The 27,800-nt window shown below is 34.0% G+C and overlaps 1 protein-coding gene across 4 annotated transcripts in view; it reads left to right on the top strand.

The window, feature by feature from the left end:
- The window catches only part of LOC106874000 (fermitin family homolog 2), a 105,967-nt gene that overhangs the window by 57,230 nt on the left and 20,937 nt on the right, over positions 1-27,800 (top strand). For all 4 annotated transcript variants that reach the window (XM_014921553.3, XM_089350664.1, XM_014921554.3 and 1 more), the window contains 2 exons: positions 25,976-26,175; positions 27,492-27,718. In XM_014921553.3, the coding sequence (XP_014777039.1) occupies positions 25,976-26,175; positions 27,492-27,718 (427 nt within the window). The remainder of the gene's footprint in view (positions 1-25,975; positions 26,176-27,491; positions 27,719-27,800) is intronic.

Here is a 27,800-nt window from a genome sequence, read left to right as displayed (position 1 = left end):
ACTGATTTCATATATTGAGTTGTTTATATCATTTTTGACAATCAAGCAAGACTACATTCTGATTTCTATTGGGTTGTGTAGTAATCCTGGCTACTACCAAGCATATAACCTTTAACTTTGCCTATCTTTTGATATCTACTTTTTCTTACTTTTAAATCATTTTCATCTGATTTTCTGGCATGCAGAATCATAAGTTCTCTAAAGAATTTCCAGTTAGAAATAAGTTATTTTACTAAATTTTTTGTTATATTTAAAATTAATTGGAAGAAACACTGAGCATCTCAAGAGTTAATGTACATTTTAAAAAAATATTTTTTGATGTTTATTGGTCATATTCATGTTATTTTTTAATCAGTTGTTAGCTTTAAGAATGTGCTTAATTATATTCACTATATAAACTTGCTGTAATGATCAAAATTCATATATAATTTCTATTTTCTATGAAAACATTACTGTAAAGAAGTAAACTGGGTTAAAACACAAAGAGGATAGTTAATGTTAATATTTAATGTACTGATCATGAAATGTTAGAAATAATTATTCTATGAGTAAATGTCAACATTAGTTCCATAATATGTAAGTATTTTGGCACAAATAGTAAGACGACTCTGAACATATTTTCATTTTATTAAACCTCATTAGGAAAGCATAAACTTAATTATATATTTACTGTAGTAGTGATGAGAGAACCACTAAGTATATGTACAGTATTGTGAGAAGGTGTGAAAAATTATATTTAAAACATTAACAAAAGATTACTGTGCTTATCTACTTAGATTACTATCCATACTCCAGTCTGTATTAGCATATTGAATGCATTCAGATCAAAAATGAAATTGGAAATAACTTGGCAATAGAGCATGAGAACTGCTAGTTTGTCTTGAAAGTTCCAGCCCAGGAAATGACGAACATTCTTAGTGGTTGATGACTGTCTTTAGCATGGCATGTGGCATTGTTTAGTAACAAACCAAAATTGCATATTGTCTTTCACTTTGCATATTACTTTCTTCTTTCATTCTTCTGTAATTGTTTTCTCTGGCTGTAATTGAAACTATATTTCGAGTATCATCAAGACAATGTGCACTGTTTTCAGATGATAGCTAATTTTTTTCTTTCTTTGTTTTTAACAGAAGTAAATTTCTGCTCTTCAATCAAGTTTTACATTTAGTTGGTTAGGTTTGTGTTATTTCTAGTGTCCACTTCCCCAATTAATTTAACAGTCTACTCTAGGATACTAATTGATATTGTTTTGTGATTATTTTTCTTTAAACATTCTGAAAAGCTGTAATGACTAACTTTTACAGAATCTTTTAGAATGGAAAGGTATAGTGGAAATAAGTATTTGGTATGGTTGATGGAATTGTTTAGTTTAATCCCATATAAGGTCAATTGTTGAATGGGAAACATACTAGTGGGGGAGTGTCTAAGAGCTGTTGTCATGGAGAGTAAAGATTAGGTAAAATTCTTAGTACAATGTTATTTGAGATAACAATTCATAGGAAGTGAAAAGAGGTGGGGTATGTGAATTACAATCACTCTAGTATTACTGTCAATATGTTATGGTTGATTTCACTATTTGGAATGATTACATTCCAAGTCTTTGTGAATGATGCCATGCTGAGCACCTTTGGTTACTAGTCATGCCAATCCTAATATTCTGACCAAACTAAATTTATCACATTTCCTATCCTTTCTTCTGATGTCATTGCTACAAAGAAAAGGAGGAAAAGTGAGAATTCTTTTCCTTTTTACTATATGAAATGTCAAGTGCACTGAACATTTGATTATATCTATTTCCTTCAAGAAAAGTCAATTTTATTGGCAGTGTTCAAAACTGGTTAGAAAGTCGATGCCAGCCCCCTCGCCCTGACTGGCTCCTGTGCTAGTGGCATGTAAAAAGCACCATCCGAACGTGGCTGATGCCAGCACCGCCTGACTGGCTCCCATGCCAGTGACACATAAAAAGCAGTATTCGAATGTCAATGCCAGCCCCATTGCCCCGACTGGCTCCTGTGCTGGTGACACATAAAAGGCACCATCCAAATGTGGCTGACGCCAGTGCCGCCTGACTGACTCCCATACCAGTGGCACGTAAAAAATACCATCCGAACGTGACTGATGCCAGCCCCCTCACCCTAACTGGCTCTTGTGCCGGTGGCATGTAAAAAGCACCCACTACATTCACAGAGTGGCTGGTGTTAGGAAGGGCATCCAGCTGTAGAAACCTTGCCAGATCAGATTGGAGACTGGTGTGGCCTCCTGGCTTGCCAGACCCCAGTCAAACTGTCCAACCCATGCCAGCATGGAAAACGGATGTTAAACAATGATGATGATTATAGGGAAATGAAAATTAGTATGGGAAAAATACTGGTGCAGTGTATTCAAATTAGTGATAATGGGACAAGCAACCTCAGAATAGAGGTTATGAAGTTCATTGTTAATGCTTGTCTTCTAAACTGAATATTAAACGCTTGCTTTGTGGATTTCGGCAATCTTTGATACAAGCTGACCGAAATGCATGCTGTAAGAGCTAGTCATATTTTGATGACATCATATACAGATGGATATGAGTGTATGAATGAGATGAGAAAATGTGTTATATGTTCTTGTGGTTTATTATATGTTCTTGTGGTTTATTATACACCTTCAGTTGTACATATATATTCATTCAGGCATACTAATATGTGCAACATTGAAAAAAAGGCCCCAGAATGTAGGTTCTTAATTTTTATACCAAATAAATGTGTATTGAAGCAATGTTGCTCATTGTTCTTGTTTACTATTTATGTTTTCACTTTATATAATGTATTGTAAGTTCAAATTCTGCTACAGACTTTGTTACATAATTTCTTTGATAAGACATGTTCTGAAGTTTTTCAATACACAAATGGGTGTCAGATTATAATATGCCTTGTGGATGGCATAGGGTCATGCTATCACTATTTGTGAAGCAGTCGCTACACAAAACACTAATTAGTTATCCTCTGATATTAACTTTTACTTGATCTAGTCAAGTAGATTTTGTTGATCAATCATTTTGCATGTGTCTATACTGTCTTTAAGGATATATCTAGGATGGCAATTAGCCAGTGTCCATTTCTTATTTAAGATGGTAGGGTGTTATTTAAAATTTTACTGCTATTTCTAGCAAGTCAAATACCCCCAGAAACTTTCATCTCGTGTCCTTTGATGTTTAAAACTCTGCTCCTGTATTGAATTGACTTCAGTCATGCACATTTCCTATATCTTTGTCTATTGTTGGTAATATTGATTTTTTTTTAGCATTGGAACAAGGCCACATTTGGGAGATGGAGACAGTTGGTTAAATTGATTCCAGTATTTGAGTGCTACTCTATTTTATTAACATGGGGGAAAATGAACAGCTGAGTTGACCATGGCAGGATTTGAACTCTGAACAGAACGATCTGTGACTAAATACCCCAAAGCATTTTGTCCAGTTTGCTGACAAGTCTGTCAAGTCATTTGTTGTTAACAACAAAGATCTCCTGTCTGAAAATAATATTTCTTGAAATAGCTCAATCTACTAGCATAGGAGCACTGCTAAGCAACTATAAGTGTGTCTTAAGAACACACTTTACTTCAATTTATTCCTAGATTTTCTTTTGTTTTGTTGATTATGTTAGTGACTGCTTCTGTACTAATCATTAATTTCTAGTTAGTAATTTGAGGATTTTATTTACAGATCCTTTGAAATGTATTTCATTCACACTTTCACCTAACATATTAAATAAAGCCAACAAAACAGACATTCCTGTTTTAAGTATGCTAATATGGAGTAGGACTGTATTTATAAAAGATATCTGTACTGAAGAGCAGCACTGTCTCCCTCCTCTTTCCCCATACATTTACAAATATCTTTTACACACACACACACACACACACACACACATTTTGGTTATGGGTATGGTTGTTAAAAAGTTATTAATTCCACTAATTCACTTGATATTTTTGCAGTTCTATGATAGTCTGGCTTACTGACTGATAAAAAGGGTGGGGGAAGATGTTTATTCACACTTCAATAACTCTCCTGATTACAGTCTCCCTTTACTTGCTATCCACATATTAAACTTGCTAGAAATGTTAAACATTTCAATTTAATGTTTTTTATTTTTTTCCCCTTTTTATTAATTACAAATTAAATTATTACTGAAAAATTAATATAATTTATCTTTACCAACACTGGCTGCATGGTAAGAAATTTACTTCCCAATCACATGGTTCTGGGTTCAGTCCTACTGTATGGTGCCTTATGCAAGTGTCTTCTATATTCTTGGGCTGACCAAAGCCTTGTGAGTGGATCTTGAAGATGGAAACTGAAAGAAGTCCATTGTGTGTGTGTGGGTGTGGGTGGGTGGGTGGGGGTGGGGTGGGTGTGGGGGTGTGGGTGTGTCCTTCCATTCCCCCACCCTCTCACTACTGCTTGACAACAGGCGTTTGTGTGTTTATGTACCCATAACTTAGCATTTTGACAAAGAGACCAATAGAATAAGTGCTAGGCTTTACAAAAAAAATGACTGCTGGGGTTGATTTGTTTGACTAAAAATTCTTCAAGGCAGTCCAGTGACTGAAACGAGTAGGTGGAGAGAAAAAACAAAAACAAAAAAAAATAGAAAAGAAATCCTCACTGTTCTGTCTAGTCAAGGAGAGAAAGGTAGCGCTTAGGGCCTTTCATGGAAGGAAGAGGGATGTGGCTCAAATGCTTGCAACAGAAGGCATCCCAAGACCAAGTTGTGTTAAACCAAATGCTGGAATGCCTCCCACCCAAAAACTCCGAGCTTATACTGCAAGGCATCTCATCTGGGGCACTAATAATTGACTACCATAGACCAGTTCTTTACTTGAAGCCTGAAAGGTAAAGCTGGCTGCAATGGAATTTGAACTTGGAGCATACAGAACTGGAGTGAAAATGGCAAAGCATTTTATCTTGTGCTGTGATGCACCGCTTGAAAGATGTTTGCTAATAGTTATATTTAAATACACATGTGCATCTACACAGTTAAATGTATAAAATTATTCATTTAAAAGTATAAATTCCCTCTGTTTTGCAAGAGTGACTTACCATTCCTATTGATAGTGATGGTGAACCCTTGACATGTGTGTCAGCATTGATGCACTGTTTTTATGTGACATGCTCTGGACTGAATGATAAAAAAAAAGAAAATTCCCCTGCAAGGTTAGGTTAAAGAAAGTTCATAGGCATCTACCTAATGTGTGTGTGTGTGTGTGTCAGAGAGAGAGAGAAAGAGAAAAAAGCTTCAATAACAGCATTATTAAAGAAAAAAATTCAACATCTGATTTATAAATTAAGAATGACTGTCTAAATTTCCAAATTAAATTTAAGGGTAATATTTTCATACACTAAAGCTTCTTAATTTGTTAGATTGAAGTGGTCTTTCTACTGTTGAGTGCAAGTGTGTTATATATAAATCTTCATTAGCATCTCCTTACTTGTGCCAGTCTTGGTAAACTGCAATATTTAGTGGAGTGACTCATATTTTTGCAACATATGGCTGCTGGTTCTATTTGTGCAGGCTGCTGTGGTTAGGTAGTGGCTTAGTGGCACTGTATAGTTACAAGCAAGGAGGATGTGTAATGCTTGCTTTGGTGATGATAAAAATCTATGGAGACTTTCTTTGAATGTATAACATTACCTGCTGGATTACTACCTCAGAGGGAATGGGGGAGAATGGAAGGTTTTGTTTATAATAGAAATTTTTTTTTTTAAACTTTTTCATAAGGTGTGTTTGAAAAGAGTATTTTTCTTGTGCCAAATTCACAAAAGAAGAATCACTTTTAAGAGTAGAGCACAGCAGTTTGTATATAGAATAGATAACCTGATGTAATACTTCTATATCTTGGGTACAAGTCTGCTTGGGTTGTTTTCTTTCTTTTTTTTTTATATACATTGTCCATATATTTGGAAGCAATATCACATTTCAACTGATGATGAATTACCCATTTAAATGTTGTACTTGTACTATGCAATCAATCAACATCAACCTTTTATAGATTCAATAAGCTAATGATTTGGTGAACTTGGTCTTCTATTATAACCACATGTTTTGTAGAAAGGTAGCACGTTAGTGAGCATAGAAGTATTTCTGTTTCCCATCCAGAGAATGTTCACCTTTAAAAATGATTTCCTTTAACTCTCTTTGGGTAGTGGGAAATGTCAGTAATGTAATAAAAAATGGAAAAGACAGATACATCCTTTTAACTTGTTGGTAATTTAGCTTTTTATATTTTATTAGTGTATTGTTTGCTCTTGTTTCCATTGGAAGTTGTATTATTCTCAAATGTATAGATTTAAATGTTTACTCAGTAGGTAATCAGACTTTAATTTCTAGTTAATTTAGTATTTCATCAGTGTCCAGTTTAGTAGTCACCTTGTAATTTCCTCTTAATTGACCCTGGTACTTTATCTGGAACTCAAAATGTCTCCAGAGACTACTGTCAAAAGGGAGGAGGACACATTATATAATGCAGCTTTAACTGGAAAAAAGATAGTCATAACTGGAAAAGCTTTGAAACTCTTCATCTCCCATACTGAAAACTTACATACTTAAGCCTTTGTAACCTAAACGACTGCTTTTCAAATATGGTGTCATGTTGTACATATAATACAGTGACAAACATTTTTTGTTGGAGTCTGTTTTCCTTCTGGTTTTGGGTAGTCATTGATGCAAGGAAGCTATTTTCAAGTTTTCCTCTAAGTTCTCTCAGTTATGTAAATCAAGAGAAGTGTATTCTAGTGTTTTGAACTTAGCACCTTATCAGTTAGGCTGGGTTTATGGAATGTCAAATTCAGTTGCTGTGAAGAGTAGAAACTCTCTTATGTTTTGTGTTCTTGTTCTTCCATTCAACAATGAGTAGAAAACAGGATTGTTTATATTTTTTGATTAGGAACTGAAAAAAAAAAAAATCATGGAAATCACAACATATCTTAAAAAGTAATATTTTACACTTCATGTGGAACTGGAGATAACATAAAAACTTATTTCAGTATATCTTCTCTAGAGATGACTTATAGCAAGCTACATCCGGAACTAGAAATCTTACTAAAAGGAATGTGAAAAGAGAGATAGAGGAAAGAAAAAAAACATATGAGGAATTACAGGATTCAAATGCTAATTTTAATTTCTAATTTATCTGACAAGTTTGATAATGTTGGCAGAAGCCATATGCAGAAAAGCTATCTGTAGTTAGTGTATATCATTTTTATGTCTGTCTCACCTCCCTTTCCATACTGACATAAGTTGGATGGGTCACCATGGTCTGTACCAGTTCTTATTCTGAGTTATTGCCCTCCTAGATAGCTAGTGTGCACTGTGACCTGCAAAGTCCACACCCTACTGTAACATGTTTATATATATATATATATATATATATATATATATATATACCGGAGTAAGCACATGAAATGTGCAACAAGGTGGAAAAAAGAGTACTCAAATACCAGAGGTAGAGTAATATGCTTTATTTAAAAGCAGCAGAAATATAACAAAAAAACCGTTACTCTGAGTTTCACGTTCTCGGGAACGTGAAACTCAGAGTAACGTTTTTTTTGTTATATTTCTGCTGCTTTTAAATAAAGTATATATATATATATATATATATATATATATATATATATAATTGTGTGTAAAAGTGCATGTTTCAAATTTTTTTCCATGTGCTGATATGGCAAGCATCACTATAAATTCGATGAAGCCATATCACCAAACCAAATTGCTATAAGAAGATATCTCATAGCAATATGTTTATATTTCTTAGCAATTTTTTACTATATGTGTTGGTATACTGTGATGAAATAGTGTTTTTACAATGTAATTTATTTTTTTTCCAATCTTTTACATGATTTCAATTAAGTTAGCAAGGATTTATTGAGTAACCCCACAACTTTCCTGTGCCCTTCCCTTCATATCTTTTCCATAGTCTGTAAAGTAATTGTTAAGAATTACATCAGGTGCTACCCAGTTATTTTAATCTTTTTGATCCAAAAATTAGGATTATGTTTTTGTCTGGATAGTTTTTATATTTTTCTTTGTGTCACAGAATTGTGACTGCTAGGATACTCTCTTGAAGAATTAATTATAATGACTCCACTACTTAAAACCGGTCTTTAATTCATTGGCCATTCTGATTCTAATCCATTCTACTTATTCTTTCATTCACTTTCTTGGAAGCACATTAGAAGTTTGAAATTTACATATCCTTGTCGAGATGTCTTTCTGTATCATGAAGCAGCAGGATATATGCTATATTTAGACTGGGATGTCAGAATAGGATTGCCTGCATGTATGTTACTATGTTACTATTTTTATTTCATTTTATGAATAATGAAAAAGATAAAGCTACCAGCTCACATTCCTGTGGGTTTTAATTTGTTTATTCCTGTCCACCAATTTTATTTCCCCTTTGATGTAGCTTAGGACCTTGTTCCATTTTTGCTAGGTCTACACATTATTTTTAGCAATTGTGATTTTTTTTTTTGTGATCATCTCTTGCAAGGGTGTGTGTGTGTTAGAGAGGGAGGAGGGGTTTTTTGCATTATGTCCATACTACTCATCTAATCTGTAGATCTGAGCAGATCGTGATGCCCATGAAAAAAGCCATGTACATACAAATTTTTTTTAGCAAGTTTGAGAAATTTAGCATAAAGATTGTAGCTCAGTTTCTTTCTCTTACATTTTTTTTTTATAATTGATGATAATTCATCAGGGTGTAGCAAAGCAATTCAGGATTAATTGGTCCTGGTAACATTGATATGTTGATAATCTGGTTCTCTGGTGGCACAATCTGTCAAGGAGTTGAATAAAAAGTTCCAAATCTGAAAATGTAGAATTCAAAGAATTGATGTACCAGTTAGTAAGAGGGAACACAAAATCCTTCAGATTATACATTTTTTGTACTGTGTTTATCAGTGCAAGCAACATGTATAAATAATGTGCGGTGGAATTTCTGACAAATAGATATTAGATGCATAGGCATAGTATATACATTTAATGAGTAATGCACATGACCTGCATTGTTTAGAGCACTAGACAGTGCAGTTCATAGTTTCTGTTACCAAGGTGATCTAATTAAAGCAAGAGATAAATGTATAGCAAAAGTATAATAACAGGTGTAATAAAAGGGTGGAAGAGGTGGGAGTTGTCTCTATTAGCAACAAAAGGTTTCTTTTTGTATAAATGAATGAATGAATGACTAAATGTAAAATGCTGGTTTCAATGTGAAAGATCTACAGAAGCTAAAAAGGATTAAGAGCATGACCTACTGGATGTGTAAACTTAGTCTACCTAAGAAGCTGAGTACAAGTGTTAGGGTATTTAACGGATCTGCTAAAGTAAGGGAAAATGCATCTCTAATACGTGTGAGCATGCATGTGACTTGCATGTATGATGTAGTGAATGGAAGAGTTCCAGATATTAGATAAAAATGATATCAAATCTCATGATAGCAGACCTCTAGAGATGAAAGTTCAAGGCACTTTCCATATGGTGGAATCAACTTGTCAGCAGAGAAAAAGCAGAACGTGTAATGTGTGTCTACCTAAGCATGTATGTTCAAATGCACACATGTATATGTACATGTGTATGTTTGTGTGCATACATATGTACATATAGGTATGTGTATGCATATGTTGTGTCTATGCACATACATATAACACAAGTACATGTACTGGTGTAGGCATGATTCTGTCATTAAGTGTGTGTGTGTGTGTGTGTGTGTTTGTATGTATATTTTCTCTTCCTCATTGAAATTAGTTTATTCTGACTAGGCATCTGCTCAGTGGCAAAGTAGTGAAAAAAAAATTAAGGACTGAGCTAGAGATGTTCATTTTTCTCATTTTGTTTGTTGCTCAACTATTGACCCTTTGTATTTAACGCCTCCCCTCCCCTCTTTTTAAATGATGATCTTCAGCATTTAATTTTTAGAGTTGTTTACAAGAATCCAAGTTCAGAAACTCGTAGGTTGGTACATCCTTCGTCACTCCAATAATAATGGCTGCTGGATGTGTTTTGGGTATTGTATTTGCAGACACAGTCAATAGTCCATAGATGTCCTTTTCTTGTATTTTTTCCATCACATTGATGTCAAGTGATAAGCTGTCGTACACAATTGTCCTTGTGTTCCAAAACAACAACATCAGATTTGTTATGTTTTAGCTACTGGGTATTTTGTATTCCATATATATTTGTCTTTATGTAAAGCTAAAACATCTATTCTCAGTGTCAACAATCCTCATGTAAATAAGGTGGTAACTCAGCTGTATCTTATTGTTACGGTCAGAACTGGAATGAAGTAGGTTTAACCCTTTAGCATTTAGATTTCTGTCAAATGTAATGCTTATTTATTCAGTGTTTTGAATTTATTGTGCATTATCGCATAGTTTTATCATTTTGATATGATTGTATATTTTTGGATTTGACAACAGAAAGACATAGAACAACAATCATTCTGCATTATTGTTTTAGAATGTGCTGTGCACACTGCCAATGAAATTAAGTTGACAAAACTTCTGAAAGCAACTGCTTATAGTGTGTATAAACAATTTAAAGAAGAGGGAAAAATTGATAGAAAAGAACAGAAGGCTTAAAGTAATTCTAAGTGCAATCCACTGACATCAGCCGCGCCAGTGCTGGCAGCACATAAAAAGTACCATTTGAGTGTGGTTGATACCAGTGCCACCTGACTGGCCCTTGTACTGCTGGCCCTTAAAAAGCACCCACTACACTCTCGGAGTAGTTGGCATTAGTAGGGACATCCAGCTGTAGAAAACTTGCCAGGACAGATTGGAGCCTGATGCAGCCTCCTGGCTTGCCAGTCCTCAGTCAAACTGTCTAACCCATGGAAAGCAGACGTTAAATGATGATGATGATGATTAAGTATAAGGGGCCAGATCTGGTTGGTTTGAACATAAAACAAGTAGAATATTTAGGCTGGATATGGACAGTTTAAATGCAAAAGGGTTAAACTTTTAACCACGATAAAATTTTAGTCATGATTAAATTGAAAGTTATTCATAAGTTTGAGTTTTTTTAAAGATTGTATATACATGTGTAGTGTAGGGGTAGTTAATTGTTTAAACCTATATCATACTGTCATTGGTATCTGGGAGTGGATGCAGAGTAGATTATGCATAAACCAGTTAGAATCAGTAACACTAAAGGTAATGGTCATTGCTCTTCTTCTGAGGGCCAAAAAAACAAGACCAAACAAACACTGACCTTCTGAATTAGAAGTATGGTCCAGTTTTCATTTACCCAATTTCATTCTCAGTTGACTTGAGGTTGTAGAAGATACTTTTGATCCTGTTGGGGATAGAGCCCAGGACCACATCATTGCAAAGCAAACTTGAGCATACAAATATGCCTGTACCCATCTTACACCTGGTTGCACACACACACACACATTCACACATATTCACACTTAACTAAATAAGGACCTCTTACAAAAAAGTAAAGTTTTTTTTTAGTGAAAAAGTTGTGCTAAGCTGGGAGGTGTGATAAGTAACTGAGTAGACATGTGGAGAGGGACTGAATGATAACAACTCTTAAGTAAATATAAGTAAACTAATCTGCGAACAGTTATTTTGGAGTTGAGAATAGGTCAAAGGAACTAAGTAAAGTTGGAATTTTATATATATATATATATATATATATATAGCCTGCTAACATTGTTAATATAACCCCCCTTCCTGTCTCATTGTTGCATTATGACATCTTTATGGTTGTCTCGAGATCAACTATAAAGATGATGTCATGGTTGTAAACTGGTATTGAACTAAATAAAATCTACTTCAAGCATCTCGTTATCGCATTTTTAGTTTAGTGGAATATTCAACAGTTTTTATACTAGGCTGTATAATGGGATACCCACTTGTATATAGGGATGTTTATCAAGGTTTTCGATTCAGTGTATTCATGGAATGCCAGCACTTTGGAAAAGTGTAAGCTGTTTTGGAATTTTATGTTCAGAAATAGTAACTGTTGCTCTATATAATCCATGAGAGCAGCAATGACTTTTGGAGTAAGAAATTCACTTCGTAATTATGCTGTTTTGGGTTCAGTTCTGCTCTTTTCCCTTTCTGCTAAGTTTCTTCTACAGCTTCAGGTTGACCAAAATGAAATTTTGTAAATATAAATTATGCTGGAGCCCTAGATTGGGCCAATGATTTAAAACCACTTATTGTAGGTAGAGTAACACTCCTATTAGTGATATCCGTTACATTTATTTGAGATTGTTGAAGGGCAAAGCTGATGCCTTTGGGGCTTATTCAGAATATGAAAGTACAGAACTAAAGCATATAGCTCAGTACTGTATTTATTCCACTCTGTCCTCTCAATAATATATCCATTTCTCTAAACAACATCTTAGATTTTACCACTATTCATTATAAATGGAGCTTTTCTTGAAAACGTCAAATGTAACCCATAACTGCTGTATTAATGATTATCTATCTTCACTTATCCACTTTAACCTTTTGATTGTTGTTACCTAGTAGTTTTCATTGATAATGTGAGTGAGCAAGCAATCTAAATACAACTTATAGAGTTAATGAATGCATAAGATAGTTCTTCTCTGACTCTTGATGCAGTAGAATTGTTTTTACAACCTAATTGCCATCAACTGATGAAATATTTATTGTAAGGCAGTGAGCTGCATATTTTAACCGAATTAGTCCTTTGTATTAAGAATGTTGTTGGGTCAGTCAAGCTGGAGAAATATTTCTATGTCTGTATATATGTCTTTACATAGCCTGCAGTAAGTTGACTGTCATTTTAGGAGTATGTGAATTCTGATACTTATAATAGGGAGGGTGGGATGAAAACAGGATCTTCAGTCACTAGTGTAGGAATTTTGGGTTAATCTGTCCATGAAGGAACTAGATAACTAAGATATCAGTTTATTTTCATTTTTATTTTTTTTTTGTTCTTTTGGTGCTGTTTGCAAGTGTTTTTTCTTATCACTGAGGTGTGTATGTTGATGTGGGGATGCAATAGATAACTAACCAGCTGTTAAAAGTGCTAATTATATTAAGCAAGTCCTAACATCCAGAGATTCTCTTTCTCATCTAGCTACCTTTTGATATGTTTGCTAGAGCAACTACATTTAAAGGACATTATTTTAGAATTTATTCCAGCTGTTCTTTATTTAAATCTGAAAGAACCAACTGTTAGTGATGGCACTCAAATTGTTGATTGTGTCCAGTCCATATGTGCAATTTCAGTCTTGACCTATCCTTGTCACCTCATTAAGTAATAACTACAGCATTTCTCTTGCTATAACAAAATAAAATAAAATATAAAAAAAAACAAACAGCTTTTGATAAGCTGTCTTCCTTTGCTTTAATCTGTGAATGTTTATCAGCAAGTAATATTTTGGAAATTAGAACCAGCAGATGTACGTTTTCTTTTTCTAAAATTTTTTTTTCCTCTTTTTCCTCCTCTAAATATCAAATATGATGTAAATGCTTCTTGGGCTCCATGGGGACTTTTAGGAGTTAGTACTTAACTCCAGTTTTCTGACTCAGAGATAGGCATGTGGAAGATAACCCTCTTATTGAGTAAAGCTGCTTTTATTAAAATGGTTAACATTCTCATGTGATCAGGTACCTATTCCCCAAACTTACTATGTAATGTAGGGTGTATCCCTAACTTCAAGAAACACAGTGCCTGGAGGTTTGAACTTTGCATCTTATGAACAAACAGTTCAATATCTTATCTCTTTGAGCATTTTGCTGCTTTATATTAACTTTTTAGTGGTGTACAAAGATTTACAGTTGAACTCCACCAGTCTTTATAATATCCAAGAGTATATTCCAGTATATTAGATCAAGTTCATCTTGATTGTTTGAAGTGTTTTTCTTAACTCAGTCCGACAATGTTGACATCTTGTACTACTTAGCATTGTACACTCTTCCACCCTTGTCATAGAGACTACATGACTAAACCTTTTTAAATCATTAAAAATACTAGGCCTCCTCACAATAACTAACAATCTTCCCTTGCAGATATTATATTTGCAACATAAAAAATCCATCTCAAAAATGGTCTTAAGACCTGCAGACAGTTCAGCTCTCAACAGTCGTTGATACTTTATAAAGCTCAAGTAAAATCAACAATGAATTAATGCTCCTAATCTGTGGAGATGCTATTGATAAAATCATTCATCCGCAGTCCAACCTCTAGTGCACATATGTACTGTCTTTTCACTCTGCCTTTTCTACTGTACTTCTTAGAGTTGGCTGGTATTGGGCCATCTTCACCTAGGTCCATCTATCTCTTTTCACCATCCGTTTTGTCTTCCAACCCCTTGTCTGTATATAATTATGCCTTCCTAGAATGTTAACCCTTCTGCAATTCCCTTCTTGCGTGTATTTTCCTCTAGTTGTAGATCTGCAGTTGTTCATCTAACTGTACGTAGGTATCTCATTGCTGACATAAGCAGCAAGCTGTAGAGTGGTTAATTTGCTTGCAGTATTTGACTCAATTAATTCCACAGGAGAAATAACCTGTGGTAGACTAGTGTCTTATCCAAGGAGCTATATCTCTTATCTGTTAAATAAATCTGCTGTTATATGGATCTTTAGAAAGAATTATTTTTCAACTTAATGTCAGTGATGGTTTGAAAGAATTAAGGTTTTATAGCTTAATATTAGTGATGTTAAATACCCTATCTCAATTAACTTTGACATTGTATGTTCACTGTTTAAATGAGAAATGAAGAAACTCTCTTCGCTATTACCCAATTGTGTACAGTGATGCCATCTTGAAGTAGATTTTACTGTCTGACAAACTAGCAGTTAATTTGATTCACTGTAGAAGCATTCTCAGTGAAAAAGTAATACTATTTAAATTCCTCTTTCCTATTCTCTGTTATGTTAAATCTTAAATGAATTTCATCTCCTGTTTGATATGTCAATCTAATTTTAGCAGTATATCTTCTTTTACTCAAACTTACATTCAGGAATTATTGTAAGTATAAGCAATCATATAGTTATAGAAAAATTGTTGCTGCAGTTGGACCCTTTGACAATGTCAGTTGGCTGGTCCATATAAATAAAAAAAACTAAGAGATAGAAGAGATTGCTAATGTGGTTTACTTATTACAATCAACCATGCTGTTCAGTTGCAATGAACTCTATCCACCTTCTATTTCATTAAGTAATTGTGTCATGAACCAGCAATATTGATTTTTGAGGAGTCATCTCTCTAGTTGTTATTGATATTGTTAAATAAGCTGTGTGAAGTCTTTTTGAACTGGTAGAGCTTCAAATATTGGTGGAAAATTCATAACCCGAACATGCTTGCTTGGCTACACTTTATGGTACAATATCCATTGCATATTTTGTTGTGTGTGTTTGTTTCTTTGTAAGTAGCAAGTAAAAGGATTAGTTCTAGTTTACTCACCATCATAAATGTAATGGATTTATTTTATTCCCTTTCTCATTGTAACATGAGAAAGATCAGTTTTAAAGTATAGTTCTGTTTTAAAATCAGTTCTGAAAGAACAGCCACTTATGTTTTCATTATATTAAACTAAAAACAGCTGCAAAATTTAAACAATATTTATATTTTCACTTGAACTAAGTTACAATGGAATTTATTGCAAGTTGAAGCACTAGTTGTGAGTATAGAAAACTTCAGTGTTAAGAGTTAGCACACAACAAAATAAGTACAAATAAATAAAATTTCCTAACAGTTAAGTGATTGCAATGTTCTTTATAAAACTCCTTTACAACTTTGGTCAATTGTCTTTCCCTTCTAAATCTTTCTGATGGTTCTATTCCTATGGTGAAAACATTTTCACTTACACTGGCCATCATTTTTTAAAATTTAACTGTCAAGGTTATTAAATACTCTAAATTACTAAAGTTACCAAAATCTCTGGCCCTGCATCTTTTCATTTACTCTCAGTCAATGCATAACTCTATTGGCACTTACCCCAAATAAGCTTTTCAACTTTTTCCTTTTCATTTATCAACATTCAGTATGTAAGATTTTCTTGTCTACTTGAGCCCATTCTGATGTTTCTAGTTATTCTGCCTCAGTACTTCATGCCGTCTAAAACTTCACATTCTGTATCCCCAAAAGCTGTACACTTGTACAAGCACAATCAACATACTAAACAGTGAAGCTATTGAAATTGAAAAACGTTGTTTGATGTGCACACCCATGGCTGCAAACATTTGCAATGTTTTATGGCTTGTAAAACCCCTTACTCATGGATAATATTACAGAAAAATGAATATTTTATTTGATCCAGTCACAAAGCACACTGAAATTAACTGCGACTTTTTTCTACTTTGATGGGTCCAAATACTTGTGTAGACTACTAATCTTTGTCAAGGAACTGAAAGTCACATACCAAGTGATTGTTTTCTCTTCTGTCTCACAACCACCTGCTTTACTGCTGATAACTAAGAGAGTATACAGAGATTACAGATGACATCTCATTCTCAGATAGCAATTTAGTTAAAAAGGAAGACATTACAGTTGCAATTACTAATTAGTAGACATTAAGTACTTCCAGAAATGGTGGCGTTAGAGGACTTATGTTAAGACTGTCTTTTGAAAATGCTCAGACATGTTGACAATTGCCAAGCATTGAATTGTAACCATTTTGCTATTAATTTTAGAATTTTCATTTTATTGGTCAAATTAACTATAATCTGATGTAAGATATCACTATTCATTACAGCTTTTTGACTATAAGGTTGAAATCTAACGATTCATTTGCAATATGGACTGTAAAAAGGGAATGAATTTGTTTTAAACAAACCCAAGTTGTTGTTAAACAAATTCTCTGGTCTGCTATTTTCATTACAGTATTATTTGATTAGTGTTTTAGATGTCATATTTTGATTGTGGATATGCTAAATGAAGATGGCATACCCAGAATCTTCATAAATATGTGATTACAATTTTCAGAGATTTCTGTTTAAGTACTAAAGAATTACTTGACATATAACATTTGAAGTGGGGCAAATCACATCAGAGCAGTGTAATAAAAATATGAATTTCTGACACAGGTACAAGGTAGGAAGGTCTAGTTCAATGTTTCTCAACCATTTTTTTTTTACTTATTGACCCCCCCCCCCCCCTGATTCTTGTTTCCCTTGGATGCATTCTCATAACCATTTGACATTAAAAAAATCCTATTATATTTTTATAATTAAATATAATTACGAATCATATAAGGAAAATTAAAATATTTTGTGTTTTGTAGAAGTATAACCAATTTATTGCACATAAACTTTAATGACAAAATCTAATATGGATCCCAGTTGAGAATCACTGGTCTAGCTAATTCAGTTGGATGCATTGTTTGGACAGGTGTTTTTATTTTATCAACCCAAGAAAGAAATGATTAATGTTGGTGGAGAGAGGAAGCTTTTGTAGAATAAATCTGGACTGGTGAGGAGTTCAATCCTCTTCACTTACCCAGAAGTTTCAAGCACCTAGCGTAGAGTAGTTTGTCAAGTTGTTCACTTATTTTATCTGGTGATTAGATTGTAGTTATCTTGCATACAAGCTAGATATTCCGAATATCCCTCTTGTGTTTCGCTTCATCTGAGTGTGCTTAGTGATTGCATGCTCATTTGTAAAAACTTACATGCTGGTATGTCTGCAAGTTTTTGCAAATGTACATGTATTTTGAATATATTTGACAATTGATTGTATCTGTCTCTTTACAAAATATACACTCATAACTGATTTTGTTTGCTCTTTTGACATTTGTATATTTTTGTATCTATCAATGTTTATATAATGTTCTTATGTTTGATATAAATGTGAAATCACAACTCTTATTTTTAAAAATACTTTTTCTGGATTTGGCATCTGTCAGATGGTTAATGAAATAGATTTTATAAAATAATTGGTATGAAATTACTCAAGGACATAAATATCAAATCTTAAATATTGTGGAATGCGTATGTCGCTTTGGATTTTATTCTACTTCTAGTTTCTTAAACCTGCACTGTGGTCTGAATTATAAATTTTGGTTCGTTTTCTTTTTTTAATTAGTACCAATAAAAAATATATGAATGTATTTTCTACTACTCCTACACCATTGCTGCAGTCTTTTGCATTGGACATTTTTCTGTCATGCTGCTAATAATAATTAATTGCAGCTTTTAAAATATGATTGGTATATTATAAAGTGGCTTTTAATAGCTCTTCTGCACTCTACCTATCACTCTTTCCCCCTCTAAGGGTTACACATCCTATAGATAATGAACTCTATAAAAGCAAACTTTCTAGTGACATTATATTAACTATTGACTCATCTTTAACAATATGTTTCTCCTCAATATTTTGAAATTTTGTTCCTGTCTTGTATGCCACAAACCTAAACTGTATGGTCTATTTGTAGAAGTGCTGGTAATGAATGTATCTAGCACCCTTCTCTCTGTTCAGTAACAGGTCAAGGACTCTGACCTTGTTCAGTTGCCCTCTCATTTAGAGATAATATGGTATGTGTTGGTATGCAGTAAATATGGCCTTGTGACCATGTGTGGAATAGTCAGTGCTGGAATGCTAACCAGCATCACCACCACCACCACCACCACCACCGTTTGACTAGATAGCTGAAAAAAAAATCACTATTATCAGCATGTAACAGAGTGGAGGGCTGCTATAATGCTGTATAGAGTGTAGCTTGTTTTACTACTCTCATCTTCAACAGATGAATTGAATAGGTTTAATCTTGACATCTGTAAGACTTCACTGGTTTTTATGTATTTTAGTTTTTCCAATAATACATTTCACTTCAGTATCAATATTTAACTGTGCCGTTTATTTCAGGTTTCTGATTTAGGCACAAGGCCAGCTGATTTGAAGGAAGTTGATACCTGAAATCCCAGTACTTGGCTAATACCTTATTCTGTCGATTCTGAAAGGATGAAAAGCAAAATTGACCTAATAATAATAAAAATAATAATGTATTAGATAGCATAATGCCAAAATTTATTAGATGGCTCCGAGCCAAATGCTGTGAGCAAAGGAAATGTTTTTCACTTTACCCTATGAAAATGTTACAAACTGAGTTCCATTTAATATCAGGATGATTACATCCAGGAAGGAAAGAACTGAAGAATATTTGCTCACAGTTTCCTTTTTTGTTTTCCCATAATATTAAAGATATTTTCACTTAATAGTATTAATTAGAAGATATACTTTTGATGGAACTACTTGGAGTCTGGAATTATGATTTTTAGCATTTGTTAAATATGAGTGGAAATGTACTATATTCCACTCATGAGTAATGAAAAACACCCCCATCATGCCACCAAATGTAGATCTATTAATAGATTGTCTGAACCATTGAGTAAATGTATTTCTTCAGCTATATTCCATCAAGTGAGCAAAATGAAATTTCAGCTCTGTAGGTCTTAAGTGTGATTTACTATGCTCCTTCTGTACCAGTTGGTATAAATTAAAACCCCTAGATATGATTTACATACTATGATTTCTTTTTTTTTTTAATATGTAACATTGCATTAATAGTCTAAATTAAAACCTGTACTTATTAAATAAAAACAACTAATTCTACCAGTAATTGGAGGGTCTGTATTTCTTTCTGCTGAGTGTGTACATACCTAGTTCTCTCTCTTTTCTCTTCTCATATACTGCTTCCTTTTTTTTTTTTTTTTCCGTTTTTATGTAAATTTTTTTTTTTTCATCTTGACTCCATGGGTTTTCTCACTGTTTAATTTTCTGGTGTTTCTCTAATCCCTTCCCCACTCATCTATCATTAAACTGATTTATATATACACTGATGACCTTTTAGAAAATGTCAAGCAATCATTCTATCAGTGTGTCTAATATTTATTTTACTCCCACCTTTCCCTTCATCAATCATCTCTCCTGCGTACCAGTGCCCTTATCTCAAACATTCCCTTACCACACTATCACCCATTACTGTATATCTTTTCCCAGCCTCTGTATTAGGAATCATGTCACTAATGAGCTATTTTCATGTTAATCTGTTATGTAACTGTTGGACAGAGCAACCTTTACCTTCTTTACTTCTTTTATGAGCTGACAACAGCATAGTTGAATGCAACAAGTCATACATTACAAAGTTTTAAGTTTATTTACATATGTGAAATGTTAAAAATTCTTCAGTTACGTCATCATTGCTCTGCACAGTTTCATCTTGGATGAAGATAGCTGGTGCCAAGCTATTTTTATTCATTTCATTTTAATGGTTTGGTTTGGAAAAAAGTGCTTTACCCATGGTTTTTGCAGACATTTTCAAATATCGCTTCATCTCATTTGTTTGTAGTAGATATAGTATTAACTGGCTGTTTTTAGCCAATGCATTTTTTCCGCTTATAAAAAGCATTACAGTTCAAGTGTGGTTATACTTTGTACTTTTGAGCATTAGAGAAGTGTTCATTTCAGTTTTTCATTTTCATAGAAACTTTCTAGCATATTATAGAAAATGGATGTATTATAAGCCACATACACGGAAAATATTAAGTGACTTTCAACTTTTGCTGATATTTGAAGCAGACCTTTAATGAAATTTTTTGAAACTTTAATTACTCTTCATAAAGCTAAATTTTATAGTCTCTATAATAGTAGTGATTTTTTTCACTTTATTTCAACGTCTCTACATATAATTATTCACTAAGATAGATGTTCACATTGGTTTAATAGAAATGGATTTGATTGGTGACACTGCTAACCACATAACCTATTACAACCACTTCACTAATCACACATCCAATTAAAAGCTGCTCTGCCCAGCATAGGTACAAATGTGGCTGTGTGGTACAGTTTGCTTCCCAACCACCTGGTTCTGGATTCAGTTCTACTGCATGGCACTTTGGGAAAGTACCTTCTACTATAGCCTAGGGCTGACTAAAATCTTGGTAGTGAATTTGATAGAAACTAAAATAAAGGCCATTTATTTATTTGTTTGTGTGCACGCGCACACTTATGCCTGGTAACATAGCAGTTCAACAAAATAGGCCAACAGAAGTGCCAGGCTAAAAAAAAAAAAAAGAAAAAAAGCCTGGCCGCACTAAAACAAATAGAAGAATGAGAGAAACACCTTGATATTCTAACAGCTACTCCATTTCATTAACTTTGCTTTCCTCTCCCTGGAGTCAATAAATAAAGTACCTGTCATGTATTGGAGATAATGTGGATCTTTTTTAAAAGGGGGGCCACATTTTTCATTAACGAAACACTTTGAAACTTGGATCACTGGTAGAATGTGTCATATAAAACATCTTTTTCTCTTAGTCTTCTTAAAAAAAAAAGAAATCCATAAATTATTCCATGTTAAAGTTGTCGTATTTCTGTAATTTCAACCAATCACTGACGTCCATTCAGCCGATATACATTAAGTGCCACTACATCAACAAACGATTCTGAAACAATTAACCCTAACCCTAAGGTTATGGTTAGGGTTAAAGCAAATTTAAAATGAAAAAAGCAAATAAAACGAAGAATCGTTTGTTTATGTAGTCGGCACTTAATGTATATCGGCTGAATGGACGTCAGTGATTGGTTGAAATTATCGAAATAAGACAATTTTTTACATGAAATAAATTTGAATACAAAAATATTTTTCTGTTCTATAACACAAAATAGATAAGTATACGAAGTTTGAAAGTCTTTCGGTACCAAAAGCACTACGTAAAACATTAATGAAAAATGTGCCCCCCCCCCCCCCCGTTTTAAAAAAGATCCGATAATGTAATTGACTAAACTCCAGCCCCACTCCAAATTTCGAGCCTTGTACCCTAACTAGAAACAATTATTTCAGGCTCTTTGCATTCAACTTTTTCATCTCATTTTGTGAACAGTAGTGTTGTTTACAGGTTATGATGATGAGAAATGACAAAGGCGTGTCAGGGCAACTTAGGCAGAACAAGTATTTTTGTTTGAAGGCATTGATTTTACTGGTTGCCTGCTGCTGATGAATTGCAAACTTGCTGAAATCAGGTGATCTAGCAGTTCTGCTATTAATGCTAGCTAGATGATTGTCTGCTTCCAATATTTCTGTGTTTCTTAACACTAGACATCTATGAGAGTATCTCAAGGTGAATGCATTGGTAATAAGGGTGTTCTACAATACACCTATGTTAAGCAGGATATAAAGATTAAAGATTGCTAACAATAACATAGATAATAGTGTTAATAAATGGGTTACTTTTCAGTTTTTGTCTTCCTAGTTTTTTTTTACAAAAGGCAATGTTCAACATAAAGCTGTCCTAACAAAAATTTGCCTATTATGTTACAAGTCCGTGTGATTGTACAGTGAACTTGAGTGAGCTTGTCATAAATGTAAGAAAGCTTTCACAATTAATCTTCAGTACTGCTGCAAAACTTGTAAAATTTGTCAGTGTTGCAGGACTGGTAAAGTAAAAGGGTAGTTTTTTACTCTTAGTCAAATTAGTTCATTCAGCAGTCTAGTGTTGTATCCTTAACTAAGACATCCAACACTCCCTTGCTGTTAAATAGGTAACAGTTAGGTTTAGCACACGGCTGAAAGCTAAGCATTATATTGGCTTTCAAGAAATCTACTTTCTTGGTGCTACTGAGATCAAGGCTTAATATTAACAAGTGCTACACTGCAATCTTCATTAAACTGTTATTGTCACAACCTTGTTAATATAGACACTTTGTATGGATAACTGTTATCACATGTAACATTTATATAGGATAGCAGGGGTTTAGCTGTTGAAATGGTGATGATTTTAATAGCTTGTGTTTATTATGTTTAGTGGCTTCATTATCAGATAAGTAATAAGAAACACCTTGTAATCATTTTCCTGACATAACTTTAAACTCTTGCTCAGAGCATTTCTACATGATCTACAACTGTGCCTATTCTATACATATCAACTGGGGTGTGTATGTACATAGACAAGAATTTACGCACAAAATCAACCCTTAGGCATAAATCATGTATACGCATCCTTATAAAAATGTATTGACAAAACTACACGGCATACACTCTGCATATGGTTGTCAACATGCAAGCTTGTTATGACAGTTCACGGGTACTGTAGATGTGTGTCTGTCTCTGTAAATGCTGTTGTCAAATCTAGAAGTATTAGCAGTGTCACAACTCTGTATATGTTCTCGCTGCAGAGTACATAATTAAAGGTCATGTGGAAGAGCAATTTCTTGTTCTGATACATTTTTTTGTCTCTGACCTTTTTAAAATTTAAGCCATTTCTATCTCCCTTGCTTCTTCCAACCCCATGTCTTTTCTGTGGTGGCAGTTATAATCAGTTCTCTGAAGATTAAAAGTAATTTCTGAAATTTGTTGTGAAAAAATAAATAAATAAATAAATATTAAAAAGAAAAAAAGTTTGTAAATTTCAGAATGCTTGTTTGAAATTTGCTATTGGAAGTATGTTACAATATATTCAAATATAAACTCATGTTTAACACAATTAACTCTTGCTGGCTTAGTCTACTTAGCTGTAAATCATCATCATCATCATCATCATCGTTTAACGTCTGCTTTCCATGCTAGCATGGGTTGGACGATTTGACTGAGGACTGGTGAAACCGGATGGCAACACCAGCCTCCAATCTGATTTGGCAGAGTTTCTACAGCTGGATGCCCTTCCTAACGCCAACCGCAGAGAGTGTAGTGGGTGCTTTTACATGTCACCAGCACGAAGGCCAGTCAGGTGGTACTGGCAACGGCCACGCTCAAAATGGTGTATTTTATGTGCCACCCGCACAAGAGCCAGTCCAGGGGCACTGGCAACGATCTCGCTTGAAAATCCTACGAAGGCCAGTCAGGCGGTACTGGCAACGGCCACGCTCAAAATGGTGCATTTTATGTGCCACCCGGACAAGAGCCAGTCCAGGGGCACTGGCAACGATCTTGGTCGAAAATCCTACGAAGGCCAGTCAGGCGGTACTGGCAACGGCCACGCTCAAAATGGTGTATTTTATGTGCCACCCGCACAAGAGCCAGTCCAGGGGCACTGGCAACGATCTCTCTCGAAAATCGTACGAAGGCCAGTCAGGCGGTACATGAATATTGTATAATTGAGCAAATGTTTCTTTTTGCACATTTCGACTGAGATGGCAATGGCAAGTCACCCAAGTACTTGATCTGAGAACAGTTTTTAATTATTTAGCCTCTTCTGACTATTGTTTCTGATTATGTTTCATCTTTCTATCCTACTTCAAAATTCATCACATAGCACAATCAGATTTTTAATGTTGGCTTTAGCATGTACAAGACCAGCTTTTATGCAGATTGCAGAGAGATTTACTGTACTGTTTTAAATTCAACTATGTTAATAACATAAAATTATATTGAACATTGGGGAATTTTATAAGTGTAATTATTTTTGATAGCATCACTTTGCAGGTCCTAGTTATAAATATGAAGTTGTACTTGTTTTATATTGTTTTTCTTTTATTTATTTATTTATTTATTTTTTTTTTTGTCATCAGCAATCACTAGTTGTCATTCATTTATTGTGTTTAGATATTGTGAAAGTTGTTTGAATGTCAAAAAGAGAATTTTCATTCATATGTTGGACTTTGGAAGAATTCAAATTCAATATAGAAGATACTGCTACTGTTTCCTTTAAATTTTTGAAATATTTATTCTAGGTTTTAAATATCTAATTACATATACTAACTCATAGCAGTAATTTCATTAGGTGGCTCTAAAACCAATTTGAATAGCCACCATAGATAAGCTTCTATTCAGCTACTATTACACATTGGTTTTGTCTTTCCTTGATAAATCAATCTCTTTTCATGTCTTAGATTCACACTGTGCAGAAATAATCCTCCATTCTTTACAAAATAAAATTGAATCAGAAGATTGTAATTTGAGATTCTCTAAAATGAATGTCTATAAAGAACCAAATAAACTATCTCAGTTGTTAACAGAAGTTTCTTCGACACCAATTATGCTTTTCAGTGATGAGATTAGTTGGTATAATTTGTATATTCTAAGTTATTTGTTCTGTTCTGAAAGTGGTTATTTTAGTTTATCTAATGACAGTGTGAGATTTTCTTGTGAATCCATATTTTAAATGATTTGGTTTGTAGCTGTGGAACTAAGGCTATACATTTTCTGAAGCCATTAGATTAGCAAGGCAGTAACATTTTCTAGTTGTCTCATAGGCTTGCTTAATTATCACCATTTTAATGTTCACTTCTCCATGCTGGCATTTGTCAGTCAAAGCTTAGCAATTTTTCAACATCTGGATGCTCTTCATGTACCTAACCCTCATTTGTTTTCAAGTAAGCTATTTTCCCTAATCCTTTAAACGGTGAACACCTTTATAGCCAGACATGTTTTCACAAGCCACTAGCATCTTTATAACCAGTTTCAAGATGCTGGTAAAATATGCTCACATTTGTGTCTGCATGTAAACATACACAAGCGTTTCTTAACTCCCATCTACCAATTTCCATTCTTCAGGGAACTGGTTAACTTGAAGCAAGAGTAGAAAAGACCTGCTCATGGCACTAATCTGTGGGGGCAAATCTGAAATCCCACGGTTGTGAAGCAAACTTAACACCTTAGCATTTAAACTGGTCGTATCCAGCCCAAATATTTTGCTAAAACTGACCAGATCTGGCATGTCACACCTACCCAACAATGTCATTCTAAGAATTAACAATCACATCATCAAAATCTTAAAGCTACAAGATAATGCATGATTAATTCTAAATAATATGAATAAAATAACATTTGACAGTAATATGAACACTAAAGGGTTAATAACAGGGGTATGCAGCTAATAAATTTCCCTCTTGTCTTGCATGTGATAACCTCTTATAACATAGAGTATAAGGTTAGAACTGTCTTATCTCATGTTTGTCTAATTAGAGATTAGCAAACATAGGTATGAATTTGAGAGCATTCAAGAAGTCTTAAATGAGCACCCAGTAATTATATTTTATATAAACTCTTTTAATTCTTTCCTTCTCAGGAATCCGCCATCCTGAAGAACTTTCGCTGATGAGGAAATTAGAAAAAGAAGATCTGAAGAAAAACACACTTATCCCTGTTCAACATAAACGTCATCGACAAAAGCAACCAATGAGTCCATATGTTGATTCTCCAAACAGCCACAATAACTCCTCAAATAGTCTTGATTTTTACAGCCCACACTCAAACCGCTCACCACAGGTATGTTGTGTTCAGACACTTGTCTTGTTTTCTTTTTGTTCTGTGAAGCAAAAGGATGTACAAGCTAAGCACATCAAGCATGATTGAAGAATGTTAAGGAATCATTTCCAAATAATCTTGAACAACAATACACCTGTTTTACTGATTTTAGCCATTTCACTTTGGTCATCTATATTGAGTAGCACCTGTTAAGTGTGTAATCACTAATATTGACCCACAATTTGATGTCAAATCACACTGTCAGCATGAATAGAATTTGGAATCAAGAAATAAATGTTTTGTCTGATACTCTACCAATTCTGCCATCCATTCCTCTCTGCTTATAGTGTTGTAACTATAGATGGACTGCAGGATGAAGTGATACAGGTTTGTTAGCTTCATCACAGCTATATTGAATCCATGACCTAAATATCTAACTCTTAAATGGTGCAGCCAATCTAGCTGTAAATAGTTTACTGTTAAAGTCAGTAGGAAGATTGTATAAATATTTCGTTAGTTTGCAGGGCAGTTCAAATTTGGCACTGTTAATTGTGGTTACAGATTAGAAAAAGATTGGCTTAAGGTTGAACCATTCTATATTCATTTGTAAAGATAGTCTTTACTGCTGATGACAGCAATACAGTATGTTTGTTAACATTTTTGAAGAAATCAGATTAATTTAGTTTAGTATTGAAGATAGATGACTGATTTAATTGTTTCTGAAATACAGAGAATAGAAATTTTGGTGAACATCAACTGAAAATGCATTATCAAATTCCGTTACCTTGGATATGTTTTATAGACTTTTCTATAGCCTCTAGTAACTATCCATATTGTTGGAATGTGAGTTATATTTGAAACAAATGGTAACTTGTTTGGAGTATCTGTTGCTATATGCTTGTATTTGAGCATTTGTCTCCCAACATATTTACGAATGACTACTTATTTGTGCAAACAATGCACATGAAAAAATGTGAATGCTTTCAAAGTATCTTAATTAGGACAAACCTGAGATCAGATTTCATCATATTACGTAGGCAAGATTAATCTCTTCATAGACATAACATCCTTTGCTGGTAACATCCTTAGAAGATTAGATATCTCTATCTCTGTCTGATAGCTAGATCAACTGAGGTATATATAATTGTGCTGCCCAGATACGAGACACTTGCATTGTGACTTAGTACTCCATATCTTATCCTCTTCTACTTCTGCCATTATGTGCAATCTTGTATAAAACTGTGTGTTTGTGTGACTAGATACTGGTACAATGTGAATAAATATAAACTTCTGATATTTTCCAATGACTTAATTTCATCATTTATGTCTCATTTCAGAGCACGTTACATCACAGTCCTGGTAGCGTACATAGTTTATCATCCAACTCTCCTCAAAACACATTTAATGCCAACAACAGCTATTTTGCAGGATCAATGCACAGCCTGCACTTAGATGGAGGCTATGAGCAAATATTGCTCAATGGTCCTCATAAACCTACCAAGGAAGCTTTCAATCTGCTGTTGCGTCCAAAGACCTTTGCAGAAAAGGCCAGAATGAATAAAGGGTAAGGATATATTAGCAATGTTTAAAGTTTATTTATTTATTTATTTTGTGAATCTTTGCGAATTGTGTATTACATATTGTCT

This window comes from Octopus bimaculoides, chromosome 4 (assembly GCF_046866305.1).
Source record: "Octopus bimaculoides isolate indiv1 chromosome 4, ASM4686630v1, whole genome shotgun sequence".
In the NCBI taxonomy this organism is placed as follows: Eukaryota; Metazoa; Mollusca; class Cephalopoda; order Octopoda; family Octopodidae; genus Octopus; species Octopus bimaculoides.
The sequence above is the reverse complement of the archived record's forward strand: the minus strand, read 5'-3'. Positions and strand labels throughout refer to the sequence as shown.